This window comes from Tachypleus tridentatus, chromosome 3 (assembly GCF_004210375.1).
Source record: "Tachypleus tridentatus isolate NWPU-2018 chromosome 3, ASM421037v1, whole genome shotgun sequence".
In the NCBI taxonomy this organism is placed as follows: Eukaryota; Metazoa; Arthropoda; class Merostomata; order Xiphosura; family Limulidae; genus Tachypleus; species Tachypleus tridentatus.
The window spans coordinates 77,484,521-77,506,526 of NC_134827.1; the positions used below are offsets into that span (position 1 = coordinate 77,484,521).

Genomic DNA, 22,006 nt, shown 5'->3' on the forward strand with positions numbered 1-22,006 from the left:
GCGCGACAGGGATGCGAACCCGCGACCCTCAGATTACGAGTCGCACGCCTTAACACGCTTGGCCATGCCGGGCCCGGTCTCAACTGTCGTTAATACTTGACAGTAGTAAAGGTGAAAATTTATAACGTTAAATTTTAAGTTTCGATACCAGTGGTGCGCTGATCACAGGCAACTGATCGTGTAGTTTTGTGCATAATAATAATAAATTAGTATTTTTGTTTTATCAGGCTGTAAACTTCTTAATTTCAAACATTTTAATATCAAACTAAAAAAACCAATGTTATTATCTAGTTATAAGTTCAATTCTGGTTTCGAAAGCGTTTATGATTTTTTTTTTTTTTATAGTTTCCGATCCAACGGGTGGATAGATAATGTCTTATGTTGCATTAGACAAAAACCCAAAACGAGTACATTTTGTTTTCGAGACATTCGTGTAAAGTACTCTGCGTTGTCTGTGTATAGCCAACCCTAATTTCGAGCTGATTGATTAGCGGAAAGTAGCCTCTGGACAACGGTACTTACTTCTGTCTCACATAATGGTGGGATATGACTGTTTCTCTTATAACACTAACAGTTTGAAAGTACGTATTGCGAATTTTCTACGAAAGACCACATACATACATGTATGTGTGTTTTTCTTATAGTAAAGCCACATTGTGTTATTTGCTGAATCCACCGAGGAGTATCGAACCTCTGATTTTAGCGTTGCAAATCCGTAGCCTTACCGAGACCACGTGTAACGAGCACTTTAATTTACAGTCCAAGTACATGAACAGTTAGGACACATTCGACCTGTAGTGAAACAAGTAAACAAATATATTATTTTTTTTACAAGTTTATTTCATATAGTTTGCGCTTTTCATTTATTTTTAATTAAATAACTTGGGAAAAAAGGTATGACAGATAAAAAACAGCTGAGAATAATATAAAAATATCGTTGAAAAGTTTAATAAAAGAAATATTTACGACTTAAATTAAATAAATGAGAATCCAATAACTTCTGTTTGAGAATACAGATTTAACAATTTAGACATACAGTTCCTAAAACGAAAAACTTATTTATGTGGATACTACCGCCTTCTAGTGTCCTTCCACTTAAACAACAGCACTGGTTGCTTAGCTACAAGGTAACGCTCCATGGAAAGTCGGAATGCTTCCGATTTCGCATTGTTGAAAACATTTGAAAGTAATTTAAAATTAACCACACCAATTATATTTCCAGTAAGTTTTATTCAAACGAAATTGTTACATGACAAAAAACAGTTCAAGGATAAAATACCTCTGGGTGGTAATGATTCGTTAAAGGAAATAGAAAAAATACTCGACATTAAAGATTTTATTACCAAATCACGTAATTTGAGGAAGGGGCGCTAAATATCTACGTGCGAGAAATACAATCTTAAAATATTTAGTAACACAGTAAAGAGATGACAATTGTGTGTCTTTTTATCTCATAGCAAAGCCATATCGGGCTATCTGCTGTGTCTACCGAGGGGAAGAGAAACCCTGATCTTAACGTTGTAAATCCATAGACTTACTCCTGTCCCAGCGGAGGATCAGATGATAATTAATTACAGATTTTTAATATTTCATTTTACTAATATTCATTTATTTTTTTACTATGAAACAATACATCGAAAACATCGTTATCGAAGTTAATATGCAATATAACATAGCTTCAATAAAAAACGCTTTGTACAAAATAAAGATTTTGCGTATGTGTGTTTTGAATTTCGCGCTAAACTGCACGAGGGCTATCTGTGCTAGCCGTCCCTAATTTAGTAGTGTCAGACTAGAGGGGAGGCAGCTAATCATCACCACCCACCGTCAACTGTTGAGCTACTCTTTTACCAAAGCCTAGTGGAATTGACCGTCACTTTATAACGACTCCACGACGATTATGTTTAGTTGGACAAGAATTCGAACCCGCGACCCTCAGATTACAAGTCGAGTGCCTTAGCCACCTGGTCATGCAAGACATAAGTAAATTGTTAAAGAGGAAATTTTATCATGAAATTCGTAAATGTTGTACTTCTTTGATGTAGTATAGAGTGGTATAATGAAATAAAGAGTTTTAGTGTTGACATTGTCGACACAAATCTCAGTACAACACAAACACGAAACTGAGTAGTAACAGAAGTTTGGAAGTTTCCGTGTTCAAAAAGGTTCATATTGAATAGAGTTATGTGTAATATATTACAAACATTAAAATATAACAAGCACAAGTACCGGAGAAGTGGGTAGATGGGTGGCGGAACAAGTGATCATCGCCTGTTCACTTGCTAAAAGGGAATTATGCCCCCACTTTTAACATCAAAAGGGAAAATTTCTAAATGAAACTTTCAATAATTTAGGTTTAATATTGTAGCAACTGCTTGTATCGTTTACTGACAAGTTAGTTTTTTCTGGAAGTTTACTTACTTTCACAATCAGATAAAAATTCCAACAGGAGGCTAAAAATCGACAATTAAGGCTAAAGTTTTGATTTCTTAAAAATTATTTCATCGAATGCAAGTGTTAATGAAATTTAAAGTCAACATTTAACTTAGAATCAGGGCACTGCACTACGCATATATTTATGTAACGTCCATTGTTTAGAAGTCGAATTTTATCGATTATTTTATAAATATCCCAAATACTTTTTCTGATTATATTTGCAATAAATGTTTTGTAAAAGCTCAAAGTTAACAAATTACTTTTCAGGTACCACTTTAGATGAACACCCCCAGTGGGACAGTGGGAAGTTCCGGGGTTCGATTCTCCTTCGGTGGACAACTCAGATTACTTAATGTGGCTTTACCCTAAAATAACCAACCAAACATCTTTAAATGGAAATTGTTTATATAAATATTTTCAATAGAGGGCTGATGAAGTTCTTCAACTTAAAATATTTACTTTTTATGAAAATTAGGAGGAGAAGATGGCACGTGAAGTGGCGGTAACGTGTTTCTAAAAGAAGGTGCTGTACCAGTTGGAAAAAAGTCCATGGCTGGCGGACAGCCAATTTCCTGACCAACTTCGACCTTTGGAATGAAAATTTTTCGCTTACCGCTAGCTCGTCTAGTTTTGTTCTTTCTACTGAAGGATTCGGAATTTTGGAGAATAGCCGATGAAGCACACAACATTGCTGAGATTGTTATGTTGTTGAAAACATTGAAGTCTGAATTTCGGCGCGCTCTGTTTTCACTGTACCTGAAAGGGTTTTTCAGTTTTTGTCTGAACCAGTTACCACTGTCTACTTCCACACTCAGCACATTGCTCAGAAGACAAGGATCACTTGGCCACTTCCTCCGTAAACTGGACTGTTTTAGTTGAAGCGAAGACAACTTCTTTTTCCAAGTTTTCTTCATGAACTTTTCGATGCTTTCTGCGCATGCCTCTCGGCCACAAAGTTTTGCCCATTCCAACGAAGACTGATTTCTGGCAGGATCCCTTAAGTGAGGATTTGCACCTGTAACAACAACAATTAAAAATACATATATTCGTTTAGATTTAGGTTTGTTAAGCGCAACTCTACATCAATGCTCTGCTCACCAAGGGGATCAAAACCTGGTTTGGTTTGGTTTGAATATCGCGAAAGGCTACACGTCCCTCATTTAGCAGTGTAAGTGTGTGTTTGTATTGTAGCAAAGCCACATTGGGCTATCTGCTGAGCCCATCGAGGGAAATCGAACCCATAATTTTAGCGTTGTAAATCGGTAGACTTACCGCTGTACTAGCGGGGTGTAGCAGTGTAAGACTAGAGGGAAGACAGCTAGTCATCACCATCAACTCTTGGGCTACTCTTTTACCAACGAATAATGGGATTGACCATAACATTATAACGCTTCACGGCTGAAAGAGTGAGCATGTTTGGTGTGACGGGGGATTCAAACCCACGACTCTCGGATTGCGAGTTGATTGTCTTAGCCATCTGGTCATGCTGGGCCATCAAAATCTGCCGTTAGTCCCCGCTAGTACAGCAGTAAGTCTACGAATTTACAACGCTAAAATCGGGGTTCGATTCCCCTCGGTGGGCTCAGCAGATAGCCTGATGTGGCTTTGCTATAAGAAAAACACACACACTTGTCGTTAGCCTTACGACATATTGCTGCACCACCTGAGAAGCATATAAATATGAAAATAACATAAAAAATCAACTCGTCTCATTAAGCAAAGAAACAATAGGGTTATTAACACAAACTTACTACATGACTGGAGTTCAAGTTTTATAACCTTTTTGGTTTCTTAGAAAATATGATAAACAGATCTTAATACTATATCCGATTTTAAATCAGTCTTCTAACATAGTGCTAAGTGAATTTGTAAACTACCTCAGCTATAAACTAAGACACAGAACTAAAGACATGCGAATATTATAACAGTTTTGGTTACTAGAGGGAGTAGTTAATGTCCAATATGGAATTGATTAATGAAACATAAAGTCGGGGTACTACTTCATGGTTTGTTTGTTAGTGTAATTAAGCGAAAACAATAAATCTAGCTTCACAGCCTTAATTCTGTTTTAGCATTTGTAGCCTAAACCATAGTCCCCATAGTCAAGTCATAGTCCCCAGGGTTTAGGCCTAATAAAAAAAAAAAAAGCCAGTCGGCAGCTCTGGACTACGAGACTATTATTAACCGAATAGCCAGATTGACTCTCCCGATCATCACGTTCCACACCTTCAGGTAAAACCTTGAACCTTGTGTCGACGCACGCCAACCCATGGGCACCATCTGGCCATCTTTCACCACTATTCAAATATATAAGTTTGGTTTGTGAGTTTTTGTGGCAATGTAGATTGTTTGTAAAAACAAAACAAAAATTATTTGTAATAATAACAAAATTGTATTGTAGCTCGAGATTTGACCTCCAAACTCTCATATTCTCTGTACTATTTCTAACCGGTTATGAGGGAACGTTTCATTGGACATACATTATAATTAAAGACATGGATATTCTCTGTACTATTTCTAACCGGTTATGAGGGAACGTTTCATTGGACATACATTATAATTAAAGACATGGATATTCTCTGTACTATTTCTAACCGGTTATGAGGGAACGTTTCATTGGACATACATTATAATTAAAGACATGGATATTCTCTGTACTATTTCTAACCGGTTATGAGGGAACGTTTCATTGGACATACATTATAATTAAAGACATGGATATTCTCTGTACTATTTCTAACCGGTTATGAGGGAACGTTTCATTGGACATACATTATAATTAAAGACATGGATATTCTCTGTACTATTTCTAACCGGTTATGAGGGAACGTTTCATTGGACATACATTATAATTAAAGACATGGATATTCTCTGTACTATTTCTAACCGGTTATGAGGGAACGTTTCATTGGACATACATTATAATTAAAGACATGGTATAGTTACAGTGCTTTAAGAAATTATTGGATTTGTGGAAAGTCCTTCATTAATTGCGATTTATGTTCTTTTTCTTATCCAAACTTCTTACTTACGAAGTCGTAATAACGATTCATGAAAGAACCCGCTGTATGATAATGTTAACAAATTTATGGTAACACTGTAGGAAGTGTTGTTAGACTGACTTAAAGAACCCGCTGTATGATAAAGTTAACAAAACTGTGGTAACACTTGAAATGGTATTGTTAGACTGATTTAAAGAATCCGGTGTATGATAAAATTAACAAAACTGTGTTAACACTGGAGGAGGTAGTGTTAGACTGACTTATTAAAGAACCCGCTGTATGATAAAGTTAACAAAACTGTGTTAACACTGGAGAAGGTAGTGTTAGACTGACTTAAAGAACCCGCTGTATGATAATGTTAAGAAAACTGTGGTAACACTGAGGAGGTAGTGTGAGATTGAGTTAAAGAACCCGCCGTATGGTAAAGTTAACAAAATTGTGGTAACACTGCAGGAGGTAGTGTTAGACTGACTTAAAGAACCCGCTGTATGATAATGTTAAGAAAACTGTGGTAACACTGGAGGAGGTAGTGTTAGACTTACTTAAAAAACCTGATGTATGATAAAGTTAACAAAACTGTGTTAACACTGGAGGAGGTAGTGTTAGACTGACTTAAAGAACCCGCTGTATGATAAAGTTAACAAAACTGTGTTAACACTGGAGGAGATAGTGTTAGACTGACTTAAAGAACCCGCTGTATGATAATGTTAAGAAAACTGTGGTAACACTGAGGAGGTAGTGTGAGATTGAGTTAAAGAACCTGCTGTAGTATAATGTTAACAAAATGTGTTAACACTGGAGAAGGTAGTGTTAGACTGACTTAAAGAACCCGCTGTATGATAATGTTAAGAAAACTGTGGTAACACTGAGGAGGTAGTGTGAGATTGAGTTAAAGAACCTGCTGTAGTATAATGTTAACAAAATGTGGTAACACTGGAGGAGGTAGTGTGAGACTTACTTAAATAACCTGATGTATGATAAAGTTAACAAAACTGTGTTAACACTGAGGAGGTAGTGTTAGACTGACTTAAAGAACCCGCTGTATGATAATGTGAAAAACTGTGGTAACACTGAGGAAGTAGTGTTAGACTAATTGATATATAGTCAGTGAAACTAACTTTTTCTCCCTGCTTACGGCATTTGTTTCTTTTCATTCTAAATATTAACACATACTTAAAAATCGTTTAAGGACCCGGATATTGTTGATGTAAGCCTTGTTTCATGAGAAGATTTTGTGCTTCTCAAAACTTCTTGTTTTCTGAATCTGATGTATGCAGATGGTTGTAAAAACAGAGAGGAATATAATAGATATTGTACTGCAGAGCACAGCAGTATTATGTAAGCAGAAGAACTAAATTCATCACTACCGATCGATGTGTAAGAACTTTAAGACATGGCCATCAACATGTACTATGTGTATTTCCAAGAGCCACATGCGATCTCTTGCTACGGTGTCGTTGCTAGCTCTTGTTGCGGTTCTTTACTATCAAAATCCCAGATTTAGGGTTTATAACAATACCAATCTTCTAGCCGTAACTCTTGTTAAAAGCGGAATTGTTTTGTTTGTTTGTTTTTGGAATTTCGCACAAAGCTACTCGAGGGCTATCTGTGCTAGCCGTCCCTAATTTAGCAGTGTAAGACTAGAGGGAAGGCAGCTAGTCATCACCACCCACCGCCAACTCTTGGGCTACTCTTTTACCAACGAATAGTGGGATTGACCGTAACATTATAACGCCCCCACGGCTGGGAGGGCGAGCATGTTTGGCGCGACGCTGGCGCGAACCCGCGACCCTCGGATTACGAGTCGCACGCCTTACGCGCTAGGCCATGCCAGGCCCCAAAAGCGGGAATGTTTGAAGTTTTTGCTGTATTATTAAACTCAACGCCGCACTACAAGTTGGTGTCGTCCACTAACTAAAACACTTCGCTGGTAATGATTCGGAAATGAGAGAGGAATAATCTCAGTGCGAAACGTTAAAGTTTTGGAAGATTTTGAAACTTAGATCTTAGAAAACTTTCACTGTGGTCAGGCAGTAAACCTTTCTTCAGATTTAAGTTCATTACGGCTATGATGAAGTGTGAGTGAGGGGTATTGATTGAGTAAGTTTGGTATCTTTCTACTCAGTGGTAATAGACAAGACAGAAAGAAACTTACCTGAGTCAAGAAGCAGTTTAACACACTGTATCCTTCCTTGAAGAGCAGCTTTCATAAGTGCTGTCATTCCAGACATGTTACGTTGGTCGATAATCAGACTGTCTCGAAAACTGTCAATCAAAAATTCCAGGACATCCGCATGACCTAGAAAGATGGTTTAGTTTTTATATTACTTCTTTATAAAACTGTCTTCGAGACCTTGAACCTGCTAACCAATTGTGTTAATACCACTTTAAGATATATGAAAAATAAAAACACAACCAACTTGTATTGAAAATAAATAATTTATACGTTAAATTATAGGATCGTTTATTCATTATCAACTCTCGAAATGTAGTAAATGGTAGAGATTCATATATTTAATGTCGTTCATATTAATATGTTTCTTTAGCTATCAACATTTTTTATAACACTAAGAAAATATTTTAAGAACAATTTTCACAGTTACCTGGAGGTGCTTTCAGCTGTTAGCATGTTATAAAAGTAGCAGTCAATCTAATTTTTTTGTTTGAAAGACCCAGACAAAAAACTATGTTAGCAGATGTTGCTGGTTGGCTGCCTTCCTTCTACTGAGGAGCTCTTGATTTTTGCCAATAAAAACTATGCATGAATTCTGGAGGTTTCTGATAGAACTATTTAGATCACTTACACACATGCCTGAGTCATGGAGGTATGTGTCAGAATTATTTAGAATACACATCGATAAAATGCAATAACTGTTGAAAATTTCTAGTCCAATTCTTTGTATTGTGTGGTCATTTCTAGTTTACTTCTTTGCATGATGTGGGCCCGGCATGGCCAGGTGGTTAAGGGCTCGAAACCTGCCTCACCATACTTGCTCGCTCTTTCAGTTTGTAATGTTTGGGTCAATCCCACTATTCGTTGGTAAAATATTAGCTCAAGAGATGGCGGTGGATGGTGATGACTAGCTGCCTTCCCTCTAGTCTTACACTGCTAAATTAGGGACGGCTAGCACAGATAGCCCTCGTGTAGCTTTGCGCGAAATTCAAAAACAAACAATCTTTGCATTATGTATTCTAAGTTGGGTTTTTTTATTATTTTACGAAAGGTTGACTGTTTTGTTTATTTGTTTGCTGCTTTTATGCAAACTATTCAGATTTTCCGCATCTGTTTTTATATCTGTTGACCGTCTTATAAATTCGATAAGTGTTAATTTAGTGGGTTGTTAAAAACGATATATTTCTACCGACAAAAAACGTTTTTCTCGAGACTAAAGCTCTAACATTTCGTGATGACTCATGATCTAAGAAAATATGACTCTACTTACATATTATCTTACATTTTCCTGCGTTCTTACAATTTAATTAATTAAACAGAGAGCTTGCATACTGACGTCAGTATCTGAACCGAGATCATTAATTTCAATCCCATATTAACAGAAGGGGCTCACATCCCCCAGATTTTTTAGCATGTTTTTCTGTGCTATTAATGCACCAAGTTGTTTGTAACTTTTTAGAGAGAACCCAATTACAAACAAGCAAACAAACACATTGAAGGAACCCTATGGTTTCAGTTAAAGTCTGTTTGTCTCACAGAAAACTCATTTCATTCTGTTATGTTTTTCTAATTTCTTTACACTGACTCTTTGGTTGGGGTCAGTATTCATTGTATTAAACTTATCTTTTGTGAAAAGGTTAAATATTCACTGTGTGGACCACAGAGTGTGAAATGGTTAAACGATTTGTGTTTCATTTCCATCTTAGTCGAATCATTTACAAACTTTCCTCTTAAAGTTGAATACTAAACCCTTTAATAACAGTTAGATGTCTGGTGCTTACCTGCCTGAGCAGCTATCATTAAAGGAGTAGAACCTTCGTTATCCGCCAGATTAATGTCTATTCCAGGAAGTTGGGCGACCAGTCGTAACAAGCCTAAAGAGCCGTTTGAGCATATGTGAAACAAGCCTGTCTGTGAAAAGAAAAAAAACACAATTGAAATAGACTTTTATAAATAGATAAAAACACCGTAAAGATGTTTACATGTACGTATCATTTTCTTCAGCGCAATGCCAAACAATGAGCTGTCTACACTCTGTCCACCATTGGAATCGAAACTTGGAATTTACCGCTGTAAGTCTGTATATTTACCGCAGGGGGACAAAATAATTTTGTAGCACATGAATTCCATATGTCAAGAACAGAAGCAGCTGGGCGTGGATTCGTCCTGTAGCAGAGCTCCGAATTTCGATATCAAAAAATACGTACGCCATGGCCTGATAGTGATACCACAAAATAAACCCAGCATGGTCCTAAAGTCGATATCACAAAATAAACCTGGCACGGCCTGAAAGGTACAGCACTCGACTCGCATCCTGCAAGTTGTGGAATCGAAACCTATAGTCGAACATGCTCGTACTTTCAGCCGTATGGGCGTTATAATGTTTCGTTCAAATCCATTATTTGTTGGTAAAATGTAGCCTCTAGTTCATTACTTAAAAATTAGGGGGCTAGAACAGATAGCCCTTGAGTATATTTCCATGAAATTTAATAAATAAATAAATAAGCGAAATATTCTCTGTACTTCAAGTTGTGGATGCGTCGGAAGTGTGACAGTCAGTTTCCCGACGTCGATGGTTATCAGTATTGTTATTCTGACTATCTATATCTCCTCTGTATAGTAGTAGTCGAAAATTAGGGTTTGAGGCAGATAGTTTTAATAGCTTTGCCATAAATACGAATATAAATGTAAAAATAGTAGTTAATATTTATACACGCCGCTAGATGGCTTATTCAGATCAACTTATTATGTTGTTATAAATCCAATTCACAACATATGATTTGAATAAGTATAGAATGTAATAAAAAGTTAATTATATTTCTTCTGGACTTAATGTAATGGTGGAAGATAACGTCTGGATGGACAGGATATTTTTATGATATTATGAACAACATACAACGTTGTTCATTATTCGATGCTCTGTATGCTTCTCTCCTTCTCTGTGGTTTAACGGAAATTTGTAAACCCTAAAGACAAAATATGATTCTGTTCCTGAAGTGTCTCCGATATAATTATTTGGTTCCTTCAGTTTCCACATGGCGGTGTGCCTCTGTCTAAATGTCTTCCTGTTTCTTTTCTTTAAACTCAAGTACGTCCAAATACCATATTTCTAAAAGTTAAGAAGTTACGAAGGTGTAAAAAGCCTTGAATCAGTGAAGCGGGATTTACTGACCATTTGGTTTATTTATTATTATAAGAAGTCCAGAACAAAGAGCCAGTAATAGGGATTTGTAAAAACCTATAATGAATCTTACTGTAATGTACGACCTTTCCTCACTTGGAGATCTTACAATGTTAAAAGAAAGATTCATGCTTTAAAGTAATACCACATAAACTATCGACCAATAAGATCGCAGTAATATCCGCCTGTTGCGTTTGTTTGTTTTAAAGAACAAAGTTAAACACTGGGCTGTAAACGTACTAATCACCGTAGATATCGAAACTCAATTTGAGCGCGAATAAGCCCGTTGAGCCATGTTACCTACACAGGTAAGAAGTATGTTCTTATGTTTAGCTCATTATAACAATTTCGTTTCTAAATTATTTTTCACTCTGAATTTTTAATCTTATACCAACATTGAATCTCTAATTCTGTACAATTATTTAAAAAAATATATATATATATATTCCGCTATGATTATTTTAGTATCTAAAATTGTCTTATCAGTAAGCTTTAGGGTTAATAACTTTAATATTTAGGGTTGAATTTCGGTGGTAGATAAAACATACAAATATCCCATTATATAGCTATGGGCTAAAATTAAAAGAAGCAACTGAAAAAAAAGAAGACATATTTTGGCACAATAATAAGTTTCGTTACTGAATATAACATACAACCAGTTAGTTTCGGTAAACGTGTGAGTTTCAACAGATAACGGGCGAGTTCATTTTTGAAACACAAGATCTATGGGTAAATGTAGGAGGTAAATGATATATGCTAAAATATTTAAGATACATACTTGTTGATTGGCCCATCATATCTGTTTGTACATACGGATATGTTTTTTTTATTATACAAATACTTTCTATGATGTTTTTTTTCTACGTTGGTTTGTGTCTGTCTTAAGATTTTTATATTATTCCAGTCATACTTACTTAACGGAAACTAGAATTTTACCATGATGATGGTAACACATTTACCTAAACTAGTTGGTTGTAAGTTATACTGAATAATTTTATTTATTATTGCCCATTAGTTGGCTGTAAGTTATACTGAATAATTTTATTTATTATTGCTCATCAGTTGGCTGTAAGTTATATTGAATAATTTTATTTATTATTGCCTATTAGTTGGCTGTAAGTTATACCGAATAATTTTATTTATTATTGTCCGCTAACTGGCTGTAATGTATATTGAATAATTTTATTTACTATCGTCCACTAGATGGGTGTAAGTTATATTAAATAATTTTGTTTACTATTTTGCCAATAAACGTCGTGTTTTGCAGTTGTAATTCTCAATATATCAGTACAACTTTATTTAAAACCAATTATGAAGATTAGTATATAATGAGAAAAGGTTTAATTTTTATGATTAAATGGGCTGTTTGTTAACGGGCTAATTATTTTGATTTTATGACAGGTCCTGCTTATTTTCTTTTATAACTTATATTATTAAGCTTTTCTGTTTAACGCGTTGGATAAATGAAAACAGAGAATAAATAAAAACAATTCCTACTTATTTTATGCGACGTCCTATTGTACACCTATTACGATTGATATATTGTGTTCCTGTCAACTGATTCTATTTTTTACGTGGCGCTGAATGGCTGAATATTTTTGTCTAGGCTTAGCTGATAAATATCAATTGTTGTCGTGTTCCAGTGGCCTGGCATAGCCAGGTGGGTTAAAGCGTTCGACTCTTAATTCGCGGGTTCGAATCCCCGTCGCACCAAACATGCTCGTCTTTTCAGCCGTGGGGACGTTATAATGTGACGGTCAATCCCATTATTCGTTGGTAAAAGAGTAGCCCAAGAGTTGGCGGTGGGTGGTGATGACTAGCTGCCTTCCCTCTAGTCTTACACTGCTAAATTAGGGACGGGTAACGCAGATAGCCCTTGAGTAGCTTTGCGCGAAATTAAAAAAACAACACAAAAATCAAATCTTGTGTTGTTAGCTTACCTAGTGCTCTGATATTGTTAATGTCGACGTCTCAGTTTATCTAGTTGAATGATTATTTAAGTGTCGTTGTCACGGTCGTGTTTATATTGGGTACAATGTTCATATAATACGATAAACGACGTTAGAGAAAACAAACTGATGGGAGCGGAAGATAAAAAGTGACATAAAATAGAATAAACTAAAAACGGACGGAGTTAAAACGGTCTACAACTATGGCATGTGTGTAGAGGGGGCTGTTTTAATTTTAGAAACGTGTCACAACACGCAGCTAATATTAGATTGAACTATGTCCACATTTCGCATTCTCGACGAGCGACGAGTTACAACTTATGTTTCATTTGACTATTAATTGCTTTTGTTAACGAGTTTTCTGGCTCAAACTATTTCGAGAATAGTATTGAAAGTCCTTCGGATACCGTCATAAGACTTAGTTACGGACTAAAGTCAGTGTATAATTCAAGGTTATGTATTCTCCATATTACGTTTAAGTTCATTAAAAATTCGACCTCTCTCTCTCTCTATCTTTTTATTTTTTCTATCTATCTATTTCTCTTTCTTTATATGTCTATCTATGTAGTTCTCTACCTATCTACCCATTTCTCTTTCCTTCTCCATCTAAAGATGGCTATCTTTCTCGTTTTCTAACTATTTATTTATTTCTATTTAAGTTTGTTCAATTCTTTGTCTGTATTTCACCACATATCTTTTCTCTCTATCTCTCCAGTTGTCTTTCTTTCTCTTTTTTCTATTTGTCTCTTTCATGAACTGTATCCATACTGAGGTAAAGAAAGCTGGTTCATAAACAACGTCTAATATTGGATGTATTTATTGTGATGTCACAATATCCGGAAAACGTTTTCCCTCTGGAATTCCAGCTTTTCGTACAGAACAAAAAATGTTAATCGATCAAGACAAGTAAACAGCAGTTTATTCATCGCTTGCGCTGTTACCTTCTTTGTGGATGACTACTTGGTAAACAAACCCGGATAATGCATTGAAGCAGACTTGATTTGATATTTTAAACATCATTGAAATGTGCTTATAGATCAAGTAGAGCGAAGTTAAATGTTATACGGTGATCTAAAGAATTAGTTAATTTCCAGAAACGTGCTCTATAGAAACGAATCGTTTTGCATATAATGGTACAAACGAAGATAAAGATAGGTATATAAAAGTCAGTATTATAAAAGTTTTCTGTACCTGTGGGTTACCACATGTAAAAACACACTAAAAAGCAGTTTAATTCTCAAACATTCTTGATGTAAATTCGGTGTTATTTCTATAGCTTTATGACGTCATAGTGAGGTGAAGAAGGTGGGATGAGTCGAGTGTGTTTTGCTTTTTACGTTACTAACATATTTAAAGACAGCTAGTTCTGATATCCATATCTATGTAACTGTTCCAAGCTACGGTAGTGATGTTCATTCGATTAATACGTGTGAGAGAATTATAAGGAAATGCGTTGCTTAAATGTTTTCCATGACGTAACATTGACGAAACAAAGATCTGTTAACACACACCTGACGTGATAATAAACACTACTGGTTAATGAGGACTCTGTTATGTGATGAAACGAAGATCTGTTAACACACATATGATGTGGTAATAAACACTTGGGATTAATGAGGACTCTCTTAACGCAAGATTCAATACCAGTGGTTCAGCGGTAATTTAGAGGGATTATAAAACTACACCTAGAAGACTGAAACCTGCGCAAGGTGCAGTTGATATAGCTTATAATAATGTAGTATTATGTTTAAACACAAATAAAAACTAGAACTTAAAAACTTTTCTTACATGCGTTGATATAGCTTTCTGTAGGACTAATATGGTATTACACGATGCGAGAGAGAACTGGATTTGGGACTTACAATCTTAAAATCCGCGGTTAATTTACCCGTTATGGATTGGGAAGCAGTTTTACGTTTACAATAAACAAAGAAAACGAATCATAATCTCTAACACATCATGCTATTACTGTGACTTAAGTTAAATAAGATTTCTTGTGATTTAACGTTGCACACCTATAACAACTAAACGATATGTTACATCTTATTATTGTAATAAAAAATACTGTGACAGTCATGTTTATGTTTTAGTGAAACGAAACATATCGTATAAAAATCGTAATTTACCACAATGTTCATGTCGGTAAAAGTACTTAACAACAATAATATTGTTAAAACTATTGTTATTACAAGACGTATTGTCACTTTCTTACCTAGGCCCGGCACGGCCCAGCGTGTTAAGGCGTGTGATTCGTAATCTGAGGGTTGCAAGTTCGCATTCTCGTCGTGCCAAACATGCTCGCCCTTTCAGCCGTGGGGGCGTTAAAATGTGACGGTTATAATGTGAATTTACCACTATTTGTTGGTAAAATAGTAGCCCAAGAGTTGGCGGTGGGTGGTGATGACTAGCTGCCTTCCCTCTAGTCTTACACTGCTAAATTAGGGACAGCTAGCACAGATAGCCCTCGAGTAGCTTTGTGCGAAATTCAAAACAAACAAACAAACACTTTCTTACCTTATGAGTCTCACTATAATGTCATAGATGGCGCTTTTGTTTCACTGTACTAATCAATGTTAAGTTGTCAGTGATATTAGACGAAACTTATGTTACACAATCTGTTACACTCATTGTACTAAGAAGTGTGAAACTAATAAGACATTTTATGCAAAACTTCTGTTACACAAACTGATACAGTTGCTCTACCAGTTATTATGAAACTAACAATAATTTTAGTAAGACATCTGTTACACAACCTGCTACAGTCACCCTGTTAGTTATTATGAAATTAGCAATAATTTTAGTAAGACCTCTGTTACACAACCTGCTACAGTCGCTCTGTTAGTTATTATGAAACTAACAATTATTTTGGTAAGACCTCTGTTACACAAACTGCTACAATCGCCCTGTTAGTTACTATGAAACTAACAATAATTTTGGTAAGACATCTGTTACACAAACTGCTACAATCGATATATGTTAATTATTATGAAAGTTAGTTTTAGATATTTTTGTTCGTGCAAACTGTCTTTAGACGTTCATTAAACGATTATTAGAACCACCTACCCTACCACAGCAGTCTTGTTCATTAATTGTTGTGGCTGAAAGGCCTTTCACAATGAGTTGTCTCAGTTCTGCCTCATCTCCACTACGACAGGCCTTCAGAAATAACGGATCGTTCGATGAATTACCTGCTGATGTTTCATTAGAAGCTCCAGATGAGGAACGGTAATGACGTGTCCAATCGCCACCCTCTTGTTTCATTTCATAGCTGTCTCCGCGCCCCTTAGTGTGGGAGTAGAGAAGTTGGGAACACGAATTTGTGTTAGTTATATTGTCACTTGTGGCCTCGGTTACATTTTCTACTGACAAATTATCCATTACGCTGCTACTTTGAGACATTCCGGTGGGAAGATAGGTTGAGAGAGCGTTATTATGTTCATATCCATAAGCCTCAGTAAATCACAACCTGAAAATATAAATTAAACAGACGAGTTTAACACACCTTCATAGACATAACTTCATACATGGAGTTTTGTGTATAAGATAGTTGATGTGATGAGAACTTGTTTTATATAAGTCCATTCACTATAAAATATGTTCATCGTAGACAAAGTCATAGCTTAAAGTGGTCATTCATGAAACCGTTCAGAAACGGAGCTTTATTAAAGTATACAAACAACAGGAACCAGTTCTTTAAAGAAATATCATGGTGGGTGAAAACACCGAGACAGGAAAGATGTAGCAGAAACAATTTGAGGGTAGAAGTATTGAAATGAGAAAGACGTATAGCAGAAGGAACTGGTTAGCGGAATTACAAAGACAGGAAAGATGTAGCAGAAGGAACTGGTAACTGATGGATGCTGCAAGTTGGAAACGGAGATAGAAGTAGTTACTGACCAGTCAGTGGTGTGGCAAACAACAAACAATGAAAGAAAATAAGTTGAAGAGAGTTAGGTTTCTAATTTCACAACTTACGTAACTATCTCCCTCTGTATATACAACTGCATATCAACGAAAGTTAGATGTATTTCAACATAAAAAAGTGACTCTCTGATTTGACTGAATTCACTGAATATTTAATTTTAATATGTTAAGTAGGTGTTTTCAAATGAATATCCCACTTCACTTTCAGGGTTGTCTTTCTCTGATTCTTTTTCTAGTAAGTAGAGATTCTTAATTTGATAGCACCTTTTTATTTCTTAACAAATTATTCGAATTATATTCGCTGTCAGATTTCATGTCACGTCGTAACGTATGGAACTATCGATTACAAACCTGCATGTAAAAGTATCGAACATATTACCTCGTGACTGCGCGCGCCCTATACTCCAATCACTACCTCATACGACAGATAAATATTTGGAAGTAAGACATTAAATCACAACCTTTCCTGGGCACGTAGATAACGTTTTTTTTTTTAGTCTCAAAGTTTATAATATATTTTCTAATTCTTTGTGAGCTGACGCATTAGGGTTTTGTGTATGTTATAAGTACTCAAAAACCCATGATTGAATTTAAAGATATTTATCTTAATTGGTCTTTGAAATTAATCTAAATATCAGAGCGGTTCACGGATTATAAATAATTTGTTGCATGGGTTAAAACTATTGATGGTACACTACAACATAATATGTGTCTGTTTGTGGCAGCTTCGTCCCTGTGACACAGAGATAACTCTGAGGGCTTATTACTCTTAAGTTCAGCGATCACTCCTTGCAACAGGAACAACGTAAATAGCCCACTGTGCAATTTCGTGAAAAAAACAACTTTTGCACCTATACCTTGTTTGCACGTTACTATTTATAACGTGTAATAGACGCGTTCTATTCTTATTAAAGGTTAAGATTTCTTTTGTCATTAATTTTTATTATTATTTGCCAGCAATATGTTTTTCTAAATAAAATTCTGCCTCCGGCCCTAGACCCTCGTAAGTGGCTCAAAGGTAAATCTAAGGGCTTATAACATTACAAATCGGGTTTTGATACCTGTGATGAACGTAGCCCAGATAGCTCATTATGCTACGTTAGCTGATAACATTTAGTTGACCTTTCAAATCAATTTTGTTTTGGTCCAGTTGCAAATTATTTCAAGGTAGGTTTACAGACGAAAACTTACATGTTGCTAAACATCTATAAACTCATTTCGTAATGCATAATAAACATTTTGTGTGGAATATTTGAGATATTTTAAATTGAACTTATATAACATTAGCAAAAGAGATGCTATTCCGAGAACGGAATTTTCAGTTCCATAAAACATAATAAAGACAGCCAATAGTTTGTCAAGTCAACACAAGTAATGTTAAAACATAATAAAGACAGCTAATCATCTTCAAGTCAATATAACTAGTGTTAAAACGTGGTAAAGACAACCGATCGTCAACATAGATAACGTTTGTTTGTTTGATTCTCATATCCCGTTTTAATATACAAGAGCTACCTGCTGTGACTATCCCTTATTTTCAATTGATTAGCAGCTAATTAATTAACAAGTGATACTTGTCGTTAACAGATGAAGACTGACTGTCATTTTATAACACACTCACGACCACAAAGTGTGGATCACTATCTTACGGGAACTAAACGCAAACCACGGATCTTCGGATTCACAGACAACCATTCTAGTAACTTGGCCACGCCCGAGCCTCATGCAGACCGTTAGGATAAAGTGTTTAAGAGTAACCCTTGCCAACATGATCTACCATTATCGGCTTGTGCTTCATAACTCTGCATTCTCCTGGTCAGGACGTTATATTAAATTAGCTATGTTAATTAGAAGGTTATCGTTTAATTCTGGTCCATGCATGTAGTTTACTTTGATTACAAATTAGTTATGTACTTTAGGTCTGTACAAATGTGAGACTTATTTTAAAATCTGAATCTTTTTTGAATCAATGGAACAACTGAACCTTTAACATTACCAAAACTGAATGCATTCATTCCTTTTCCAAGTGAAATACACAGGTGATCTAGAAATTTACAGTGGGGTTACTTATATCATTGACTGTCATTCTTATAATGCACTCACGGGCTCAAAATTCGGAGCACGAATTTGTTAGTTTTTTTGTGTGTGACTCATATGTTTTTAGTAATACTGTAATACTGTAACCAACACAAGTTCAAGGAGAGATTGTGTAATTAGTTCAGAAACAGTTCAGCACTAATTATGACACTGAAGATACCATTAACTAGGATCAGTACTAATTATGACACTGAAGATACCATTAACTAGGATCAGTACTAATTATGACACTGAAGATACCATTAACTAGGATCAGTACTAATTATGACACTGAAGATACCATTAACTAGGATCAGTACTAATTACATGAAGATACCATAACTAGGATCAGAACTAGGATCAGTACTACTATGACACTGAAGATACCCTTAACTATGACCAGTACTAATTATGACCATGAATATACCCTTAACTATGACCAGTACTAATTATGACTATGAATATATCCTTAACTATGACCAGTACTAATTATGACCATGAATATATCCTTAACTATGACCAGTACTAATTATGACCATGAATATACCCTTAACTAGGATCAGTACTAATTAGGACACTGAAGATACCATAACTAGGATCAGTACTAATTATGACACTGAAGATGCCATTAACTAGGATCAGTACTAATTATAACTGTGAATATATCCTTAACTAGGACCAGTACTAATTATGACCATGAATATACCCTTAACTATGACCAGTACTAATTATGACTATGAATATATCCTTAACTATGACCAGTACTAATTATGACCATGAATATACCCTTAACTATGACCAGTACTAATTATGACTATGAATATATCCTCAACTATGACCAGTACTAATTATGACCATGAATATATCCTTAACTATGACCAGTACTAATTATGACCATGAATATACCCTTAACTAGGACCAGTACTAATTATGACCATGAATATACCCTTAACTATGACCAGTACTAATTATGACTATGAATATATCCTTAACTAAATATGACTGAAACTTTATTACGGAGGTATAAGAAATAAGAGTTTACTTTGATTGTTATTTTAAATCGATACAAACATACAACCAATATACAGTCAAGGAACTAAACTTTAGTTTAACTGTCATTTTATTTTCACGACTTTAGAAAGTGAATCAAAAGATAGATTCCTTTTGTATACCAATAGAACTATTACCTGTTGAAGGATGGATCTCTCTGTCAGACTTAGATCCCGTCTTACCTTATTATGAAAGCATTCTAAAGTTCAGTTGACAGGTGGGAGTTATGTACGTTTCCCGTATGTTGGATCACATCGAGTGTTCCGATAGGAGTTATGTGTGTTTTCCGTCTGTTGGAGCACGTCGAGACTTCCGGTGGGAGTTATGTACGTTTTCTGTGCGCTGGAGCACGTCGAGACTTCTGGTGGGAATAATGTGTTTTTTTGTGTGATGGAGCACGTCGAGACTTCCGGTGGGAGTTATGTATGTTTCCTGTGTGTTATAGCACATCAAGACTTCCGGTGGGAGTTACGTGTGTTTCCCGTATGTTGGAGCACGTCGAGACTTCTGGTGGGAGTTATGTATGTTTCCTGTGTGTTATAGCACATCAAGACTTCCGGTGGGAGTTACGTGTGTTTCTCGTGTGTTGGAGCACTTCGAGACTTCCCAAGAGTCGTGCTTTTTATGAACTGATTGTACGCTTGTCTTGTTTAGAACAAAACTAGGTCACAGAACGCATGTTGAACCTGCACTTAAGACTCTGCACAAAAGATTGTTTGGTTTGAGCACAGCTCTCATTAGGTGAATACTGTGCTAACACTCCAGGTGAAAGTGACTTTAATCGTGTAGGGCGGAGTCGCGAGCGTGGCATGTTCTATTCGAGAAAGTGCGTGGAATGTGCTTATTTTTAGACGAGGGCCCTGCGTTTTTTATATCAACTGTTGCAGCCCTGCCTTCGTACATCAGATAGATGGGAAGAGTATAAGTTTTTATAGATGTATAAAAATCTATAGAAGTAAAAGTAATACGCCTTCTATTACATATATTTTTTTAAATGTCTATGTACACTATTTCTTTCTTTCTAGAAATTGAAACTTATTTGTCTCTAGTGGCACAGCGGCAAGTCTGAAGGTTTATAATACTTCAAACAGGGTTTCGATACACCACAGATAGCCGATTTTGTAGCTTTGTGTTTAACTACAAACAAATAGACCAAGGTTATTTTTATAAACAAAATTATTATTGTTACTACAAATGTGGCTTTTGTCAGTTCAGTCGATTACTGGGTTATTCTTTCTTCAAATACAATCGTTGTGAAACGAAAAGTCTGGAATTTACTACAACGGAAGGAGTATACCTTAAAAACGGGCTAAGGTAGTCAGCCCGCTGGACAATGGGTTACGTTCCCTTGTCAAAAAACCTCGATCCTTATGGTGGATTGGTTATAAGAGTATTGGCCAAATACTACTTGCTATTCGAATGGGGTAGCCCAGGGATTAAGGGGGGGATATTGTGAACTGACTGCCTTTTCTCTGTTGAAAATTAGTGAGGACTATATCCATGCAACCCCACTTAAGTGGTTCAACGTCATGTCTACGTGATGAGCGGAACAAAGATAACCTACTGTGTAGGTTTTTGCTTAGAAACAACTAAACCGTTTCTACTAAGAAAATATGTGTCGGCTGTCGTATCTTTCAGTACTGTTGTGTATAAAAATAACAACCAAATTATTTTAGTGAAAAGATTTATAGCGGTTAAGACTAAGATATAAATATAATTTAATTACGTGATACGAAAATTTTGTGAAATTATACCACGCGGCGTATTTTTGTATGAGTATTGTGTTAGGTGTCATAACACTAACCACACATTAACTACCGTAATTAAGCCTGCTTTATTATATTCTTCAAAATCGTTTAACATAGATGCTAATCACGTGCCCACTACAATATATTTTATGTTTGTATTTTGTGACGTCATCATACTCTCTCGTTAAAATTACATGTACAAAATACACTTAATATCAGCCACCACCATAAAAAACCATAATGGCCGTGGACATGTTTACAGGTTATAGTCGCTTAGCAAACTAATATCGGTAATTATTTTTAAACTGTAATCGGTTGTCGTCAAATGTAGTTCTTGTAAAAATAATCTAAGTTTATAATATTCAGTTAATCGATATTTTTTCCATCGTGTTTAAGAAAATTTGAAACTGTCTAAAGCAATAATTGATCATCCTTTATAAAAAAGAACAATATATATATTAAACATT

General features: G+C 35.6%; 1 protein-coding gene across 3 annotated transcripts; it reads right to left on the reverse strand.

Annotated features, from left to right (window-relative positions):
• Positions 1-1,210: 1,210 nt before the first annotated feature.
• LOC143247256 (ankyrin repeat domain-containing protein 33B-like) lies at positions 1,211-20,651 on the reverse strand. 3 transcript variants are annotated; one of them, XM_076494996.1, is made up of 5 exons: positions 19,974-20,651; positions 15,810-16,207; positions 9,393-9,522; positions 7,594-7,737; positions 1,211-3,451 (listed from the first exon to the last, which is right to left on the reverse strand). In XM_076494996.1, the coding sequence occupies exons 2-5, from the start codon at positions 15,825-15,827 to the stop codon at positions 2,892-2,894; spliced, it is 852 nt and encodes a 283-aa protein (XP_076351111.1). In that variant the 5' UTR covers positions 15,828-16,207; positions 19,974-20,651; the 3' UTR covers positions 1,211-2,891. The 3 variants fall into 3 exon arrangements, with proteins under 3 accessions (XP_076351111.1, XP_076351110.1, XP_076351109.1); XM_076494995.1 differs by having other exon boundaries at positions 15,805-16,207; positions 19,974-20,648; XM_076494994.1 differs by having other exon boundaries at positions 15,805-16,207; positions 19,929-20,646.
• Between the last annotated feature and the right edge of the window lie 1,355 nt (positions 20,652-22,006).